This window comes from Austrofundulus limnaeus, unplaced genomic scaffold, assembly GCF_001266775.1.
Source record: "Austrofundulus limnaeus strain Quisiro unplaced genomic scaffold, Austrofundulus_limnaeus-1.0 Scaffold20, whole genome shotgun sequence".
Classification (NCBI taxonomy): Eukaryota; Metazoa; Chordata; class Actinopteri; order Cyprinodontiformes; family Rivulidae; genus Austrofundulus; species Austrofundulus limnaeus.
The window spans coordinates 1,457,662-1,465,534 of NW_013952422.1; the positions used below are offsets into that span (position 1 = coordinate 1,457,662).

The following is a 7,873-nucleotide window of genomic DNA, read 5'->3' on the forward strand; positions in this document are numbered from 1 at the left end:
GAAAAGTACTTAAGTAAAAGTCATAAACCTGCTCACAAAAATAAGGAAAGTAAAATAAAAAGTACTTTTAGTAATAGGTACTAATTTTAAATCAAAGAAGTAAAATAATAATTTTTTAAGTTTTAAATGTAACAAAATGAAAGTAAAAGGCACGATTTAAAATAAACTACTTGGTAAAATTACAAATCCTCAAAAAATATTTAAGTACTGTAACAAAGTAAATGTACTTAACCTCTGATAGTTTTTACATAATGCTACACATTAAGTACCTCATCAAATTGTGGTTCAAAGTTCAGCTTGTTCTGTGAGTCAACAAAAATGATGGGAGCAGCAATCGAATCCTTTAAGCTCATCCCGAGCCACAGGCGGTTTATGAGGGACTGGAAGGAAACAAAAACATGTTTCAGTTCAGAGAATCACACAAACTAAGAATCAACCTGTGTTTAATTACCAAGGCCATTGCTGAGGTAATCATGCTTCCTCCTGATCCACCAATCACGATTATCCTTCCAGACTTTGACTCCAGGATCACAGGAGTCATTGAGGAGGGAGGCCGCTCACCTGCGTCACCCAGGAAACCACAGTCATATATAAACACCATGGTCACAGCGTGTGGAGCAGTGGGTTCACCTGTGACTTTACCTGCCTTCACTGTGTTCGTTCTGTGGCAAAAATCAGCCAGCTCGTTGTTCAGGACGATGCCGGTGTGCCGCGAGTAAACGGCTCCTCCAAATCTGCAGAACGACACAATAAAACTGAGAAACAAGCGCAGAGGGTGTTCACGGACCTCTGGAGAGTCCCGCTCACAGCTGGTTTATGGTGCTGGTGGCGGAGACGGCCATCCCGTTCTCATCCAGGACGGAGACGTGACTCGTGCCCAGGTGATCGGGAGGGGGCTTGATGTTGTTGTAGTAAGAGTTTTCGTGAGTGCCGTTTGAAGTTATCATCTTTCTGATGTGGTCAGCAAAAGAGGGATCAATCAAACGATCTGCAGTCTGAAAGAAAAAAAAAACACAAGAAATCAGATTATCTCAGTTATTCTTTTGATTTTCTTGTTGATTCTTTAGATTTGGTTCCCAAGCCAAGCTAGTCTTTTTTTTTTACAAGAGAACTTGAGCTTCTTGTTATGGTTTAGTGTGTTTAATGTTCTCTTTTATGCTGAGTCATGCTTCTGTTTACTTTTCCAATGTCATTATTTACATTTATTACTTACACAATGAATCTGCTTTAGTCTTTTCTGCAGTTATTGTGATATTCCCGACAGTTTATTTGAAAAAGGTGCTACAGCTGTTTTCAAAAGTTTACATGCACACATTACATACTATCATGTGACCCTACACACCCACTACACTGCTTCTTGGGCCTGCTGCCATTAGAGAATAGACTGCGGAGTCTTCAGAACCAGAACCAGAACCAGAACCAGCAGACTGAGGGACAGCCCCATCTATCACAGAGTTCAGCCTGGGCCTGAAAGCAACCTTTTTTTTTCTGTGGGGGAAACCGGAGTACTCGGAGAAAACCCACGCAAGCATGAGGGCAACATGTAAACTCTGCACAGAAAGACCCCAGGTCTGAACCGGGGATCAAACCCAGGACTTTCTTGCTGTGAGGCATCAGTGCTAACCACTGAGCCATTGTGCCGCCCTGTTCTGCCTCTCCTTACACTCTTACATCAATATTGCTTAATTCATAATACTTAAACTTTGGTTCATGCATTTCTCATACATAATTTTAACACTGCACTGGATTTAAACCAATTTGATTTAATTTACTTGATTGTGGATGCTGGTTTTCAGGTGCAGACCTGTTATTTTTTTAAGTTCTCCTTGGAATTGATCAGACTTACATTTGTAGATTTGTCATGGGTTACTTGACTGATCTGCTCTGATCAAATGAATTCAAACCTGGCAGTTAATTTGTGCACGTAAAAAAAATTATATATTTTTTGCAATTAGGTGTGTCCCCCCCCCCCCCCCCCCACCACATCACTCAACAGGCTGTCAAACCTGGTTTGTCCATGCAGGCAGCTGTAAATTACAGTTTAAATTGAAAGTGCAGGGGCTTAATACATAATTTGATATCTATGCTCGTGAGTGGATGGAAACATTCAACCACAACTGTCTACAAATGAACTTAACTCAAGTTTTTAGGCTTCTAGCCATTTTATTTTACGTTAAATTCAAACTTTGGGATTTATCTCAGGTTTTTCTGTAAAACTTACTTTAAAACTTTACAAGGAAAAAAAAAGCAATGAGCTTAGGAAAACTTACAGGAAGTGTGTTTTTAAATCCAGGATCATAAATGCTCTTCTTTTGTCCATTAGTAAATTTTAAAGCTTCGGCATATTGATGGTACATCTGGATCTTTTTCTCACCATCCTGGGAATCTGAAGTCAGTGAGAAGCCTTCATGGGAAACAAAACGAAACAGGGTTTTAAACAATTCATTCAGGAAACGCAATTATAGTCACTAGAGAAGAAATCAAACCTTTCATGATTTGGAGAACGAAAGCCAGCAGAGCCCCTCCTGCAGGAGGTGGAGGGACGTGCATCTGAGTGTCTCCCAGAGGAACCGTCCACGCGCCCTCCTCCTGCACCTTGAAGGACCTCAGATCCTCCATTTCCAAAGTCCCACCTGTAAGAATACAAAAGAGCGTTTAGTGTCTTCCTCGTTTCTGAAATGCACACTCATTCTGGTCACGCTTATCTTGCACCAACCTGCAGCTTTAATGTCTCGGATTAAGGCTTGTCCTATCCTGCCATTGTAAAAGGCATCTACCCCGTGAAATGCAATGGCTTCCAATGTATCTGCAAGTATAGAAAGCCTCAAGGTGTCCCCTTCCTTCAGGACGGTTTTGTTATTGTTGCAAAAGACTTCACTAATAAAAAAAGCATACAGATTACATCTCACATTAAACAAAGAACTGACCTGTTGTTTGATCATTGCAGCTTACAAAAATACCTGTAAAGTTTTTTATTCTGAGTTTTTCCCATCAGGAGTGTTATGGATCAATGCACAGGATATGGGACTCAGATTTATACGCAAGCATTAAAACAAATTCTAAATATTGTTCACACAAAGTGGTTTTTGAACCTTCATACTGCTGCGAACACACACTAAAACTGAGACACTGAAAGACATCAAAAAACAAACACAAAACTTTTTTATTACAGAAAATGTATTCCAAGCTGCTCCGATTATTGATTCAGTTCTATACCTGAAGCAGCTTCAAATAAAACTCTGTTGTTTTATCTTAACTTTTGTTTTTTTTTCTTAGCAGAAAAATAACACATTTTTAAAAGAGAGCACACAAAAACTGCACGGGAACATGCTCGACAACAACCCTGCTCTGTTGTGCAAGAAGAATATAATAATTTACACAGGCAGGATGTTGTCGTGGATGGTTTCTGGGTCTAGTTAGGCTGAGTTTATGTTGGCTTTATGCCTGTATTTTCCTTTTCATTCTGACGAGTTCAGTTTTTAGTCCCTTTGTTGGGATCGTTCTGGTTTGCAGGCTCTCTGGTAGCTTAAAAATCAATTTACTTCACCGGTTCTTCTTTAGTTCTGATGTCCTGCACTTGACTAATAACTGACTTGCTACTTGTTTTCAGTATATTTCTGACTCCTACACCTTGGTTTTGGTTTATGATCACTTTTTTGTCATGCATTAAAGTTTAGTCTTTAACACCTGTCTGTTTGCATCCGCGTTAACAGTTATCTGCTTGTGAATGAGCGGTCTGTGTGTGAAATATTTACCACAGAGATGAGTTCTCCACATAATTTTTCACTAAAGGTGAGCTCATGAAACGAGCCAGAAAAGGAGGCATGGGGATCCCCTCCCTGGCCAGTTTGATTGTCGGCTCGAACAGCTTTTCCCAGGGCAGCTTTCCGTGTCGTTGGTGAATCACTTTATAGCCCAGCAGCTCTCCAGGAACACCAATCCACTGACCGCCTACAATGTGGAAGTAGGAAATATGCAGCTGGATCATACAAATAGCAGAAACAAAAATACAAACTAAAACTGGTGCTACGCTGTGACCCCATTTTAAAAATAATATTCTCAGATGGGAAGCTGTCCTTTAAGTTTGATTATTAATCGATTAGTAAATAGGGTCAATGTGCAACATAAAGACGAGGAACGGGTAACAATTTTTGCATAAAATTCAGCTTTATCCAGTTTAAATCTTCCTGCTGACCAGGTTGCGGATTTTGACTCTCTTTGCTATCACCCTGTCTAAACAACCTCTTGTTTCACATTCAAACCCAAACATCCAAGTTTGGGACAATGAAGCTAAACAAAAGCTTTTTTGCTCTGCTTTTTGACAGATTCTCTGAAAGCTAATCTCTTGTATCAGAACCGGCAGCAGATGGAGAGTTGGACAAAGTGCCAAACTCATCATCGCTGTGGGGCAGAACAAGGAAAACTGCAGGTTTAGTCCAAGAAGAACTGGAGTCCAGGTGTAGGAGAAGAGACATGCAAGAGTAGAAAGCCTGTCTTTTTTTTCCTCTATGTATCCCACCCCCATACCACAATCAAGTAACTATGTTCCCTTCAGTTGTTATGAAAATGCTGTGAATATATAAAAAATAAATTTGGCTGTGCATCACATCTACACACTTAGAAATTGGTCTCTGTCTCTTTTAGAACTGCCTACCCTTTCTGACACTCCCACTTCAGCACCTTCAGCGGAGGGGTGCTCTGTGTGGCCGGAGCTCGGCTGCAGACTGAGCTCCTATGAGGGGTTTTGTACAAATAGGCGGTGCTTTGTACTAACAAGCATTTAGGCAGCTCCACATGGCAGGAGATAAAGGATTTCTCAAACATGCATGAATGAGACAAAGCAACACTCTGTTTTTGATGTGGGAATGATATTATAACATGAAACTCAAAAACTGGGATGTTAAAAGTGCCATTTTTATACGTTTTTATTCCTAAAATAAAACTACCACCAAAATCAAGATAGCTGCAACTAATTGACCTTAGCAAACAGACAAATGGCTATAACTCAGTCAGTTTAACATATATTAGGTGGAAATCTAGTGATGAAGTAGCTGAGAGGGAACCCCAAGACTCAACATGTTCTACAAGATCTCTTAAATGTTTGATGGGAGGACTTTATGCAACTGAATAATTTGGTGTAAACAGGAGACAAAACCCACTGCTTTAAATTGGATGACAACAGGTTTTTTTAAGAAGACAATGAAGCAGTTCTGCTTACCTGTGGATATTCTGAATGTAGTGGGACAGTCATTTAACAGGTTGGTCTTGAATGTTTTGGGGACCGTCTCCCTGAAGTTGTAGACCGTAACGCCGCCTGAGGAGAGATGAGCATCCATAAAAAAAAAAACCCTCTTCATCTACAAAAGATAAAGGAACATATAAAACATGCCACAGCATGGCAAAATCTCACCTGTTTCATTTTTTACAAGCACTATAGAGCCTCCTCCTATCCCTGCGCTCTGAGGATTCACCACCGATGTGCACAGGAGAGCTGCGATGGCGCCATCTGCTGCCGAGCCTCCCTGCTCCAGCATGCTCCTAGAAAACAATGGGAATTCATTCAAAGACTGTTTGTCCACTCACTCACACACACACACACACTCACACACCCACACACACACACAGGCATTCATACAGTTTAAAATACCCTGAGGTTCATTATGGTGCTCTGAGTAGGAGACAAGTTTGAACCAGCACTTGAGGTCAACCACGGGCAACATAATCCCATCCCTGAAGCATTTATTCTACTTTGATCTCTTGTAAAGTTATTAAACTTGAACTAAACGGTAATCAAACATGTAATGTGTATAATTCAGATTATTGGTTTACGTTATTTAGATTTATCTTAACCTGACTGCATGCCAGATGACTAAACTAGCAGTGTGGGCTTCCACTCTTTCTGAGACCCTGAATAGGTCTTTTCAGAGGAGCTGGCATGGGATCACATGTCCTCACTGAGCAACGATTAAAGGAAATGTTAGGAATGTTCTGACTTTGTAAAAAATCAGGCCAGCTTGAACTTTTTCGGGGTTTACGAGACAAAGAAGTACCGTAGTAGAATGACAGACAAATTTAGTTGTATTGTGTTGGTCTAAGAAGTACAGAGCTGTGGTTCTTAAAGTTGGGGTCATGAAACACCGAGAGTGGGGTCCTGAGAAAATTCACAGAAATCAAGCACTGGGATATTTAGCTTTAACTGTTACAAAGACATTCAAATGAGAGTCAAAATGCATGAAAACTTATTTTTGTAAAATCAATTGTAAAGAAGATGTGTATAAGTCAGCTTAACAGTTTGGTCACGAGTTATTTGCAACTTTGTGGTTTAAAAGCAGAAAAATGATCGAATTAGAGAGAAGGTTGATCCTATAAAGTGTTGGTTTGGAAACACTGGGAATATTGGGCGGACAGGAATATACCTGCAGAAAAGAAAACTGATTAAAAAATCAGTTTGAACATAATAAATGTGCAAACAGAAAGCATTTCATCACTGTAAAATATCCCACGAACTATTGGATAATAATACAATTCCCATAAAATAATCATTGATTAAACATCTACAACTTGAACTTTTGGAGTCAACCAGATTCAAGATGGCCGCCAAAGCAAAGCAGTCTTAGCACACATATAAGTTGTAACGTTTAAATCGACTTTACTAATGTTGGCTAAAATTTGACGCATTAATGGATGAGACTGATCCTCAACTCGAAGCATCATCTGTTTAAAACTTTGACCTGCTGGAATCAGCGTCAGACAGACGGTGGTTTAAAGAACCACTGAATTTTAATGCAACGTTCAGAAAGTAATCTTTACATTTACAGATTCAAGTTCAAATGATGGCCATTGTTTTTCAATCTCAGCCAACTTTGAAAATGGCAACAACTCAGTGAATTTCACAGATGCTGAGTTAAACCATGGTGTGGTAGCTGACACATACTTTAAGCACCAGATCACAGGAAACTATCTTATTTTGTTTATCCTGGCAGGAAAAAGACCAGCATCAGCACTTTAAATCATCAAAAGCCAAGACATCAAAGTTGTCTATTGTCTACATCTACCAGGAAATGAATCTTTCACAAAGACAGGCTTGAGTTAAAAAAAAAGAAAGACAAAGTTTTTATAGCAGAAAACAAAAGCAGGAAGAGCAGCACTCCAAATATCACCTTTCTACTTAAGGAGAGATTAACTTAATTTATGTGACACAGCTGAGCAAATATAATCTTTTTTCCACTTTTCAATTACTGTTTCTCTCTTATTAATCATAAAAACATGAATCAAGAACCTGTTCTAATAATTCAGATGGTATAATCTCTATTCTAGACAGAGTCCTCCAAATCTCTTAAACTGCTTATCTGACAGCTCACCTTAAGAGCCTGACAGCACGATGAATAAATAAACAGACAACCACAATCAAGGCAGGTAAAAAGAGTGATAAATTACCAGGTTAAATAAGATGAACTTACTTGCCGATCTCGGAGCAGAGTTTGGAGTCGGCGGCCACCGCCGCGCGTCTGAAGCTGCCCCTGGAGCAGCGCGCCCGGACAAACGTGGCGAGGCAGAGGCACACCAGGGCAACAGCACAAACCACAACTAGGAGGACGCAACTGCACCTCAGCCAGGGCTTACATTTAAATGCCATTAGACTCTTTTTTTAAAATTATATTTTGTTCTGTTGTAAAGAGAAAACTTTCAGCTGAAGGAGGAGGAAGAGTCCAGCCGCGTGCGGTGCGCAAAGACGCTCAGTGAAGTCTGGATCATCCAAACTGTTGGTGCGGTTACCTCTTCTCCTCCTCACTCTAAAATGAAAGCAGGGATAGTAGCCTACTGGCTGTGCGTGGGGGGTAGGTGGTAGTGGTGTGTGTGTGTGTGTGTGTGT

The 7,873-nt window shown here is 40.2% G+C and overlaps 1 protein-coding gene across 1 annotated transcript in view; it reads right to left on the reverse strand.

Moving 5' to 3' along the window:
* The window catches only part of ggt5b (gamma-glutamyltransferase 5b), an 8,937-nt gene extending 1,137 nt beyond the window's left edge, over positions 1 to 7,800 (reverse strand). Inside the window, exons 1-11 of the mRNA XM_014003775.1 lie at positions 7,461 to 7,800; positions 5,411 to 5,538; positions 5,219 to 5,314; positions 3,756 to 3,951; positions 2,717 to 2,877; positions 2,487 to 2,633; positions 2,271 to 2,404; positions 808 to 995; positions 643 to 734; positions 452 to 561; positions 270 to 380 (exon numbers count right to left, since the gene is read on the reverse strand). Coding sequence (XP_013859229.1) covers positions 270 to 380; positions 452 to 561; positions 643 to 734; positions 808 to 995; positions 2,271 to 2,404; positions 2,487 to 2,633; positions 2,717 to 2,877; positions 3,756 to 3,951; positions 5,219 to 5,314; positions 5,411 to 5,538; positions 7,461 to 7,636 — 1,539 coding nt within the window. The 5' untranslated portion in view covers positions 7,637 to 7,800. The remainder of the gene's footprint in view (positions 1 to 269; positions 381 to 451; positions 562 to 642; positions 735 to 807; positions 996 to 2,270; positions 2,405 to 2,486; positions 2,634 to 2,716; positions 2,878 to 3,755; positions 3,952 to 5,218; positions 5,315 to 5,410; positions 5,539 to 7,460) is intronic.
* Between the last annotated feature and the right edge of the window lie 73 nt (positions 7,801 to 7,873).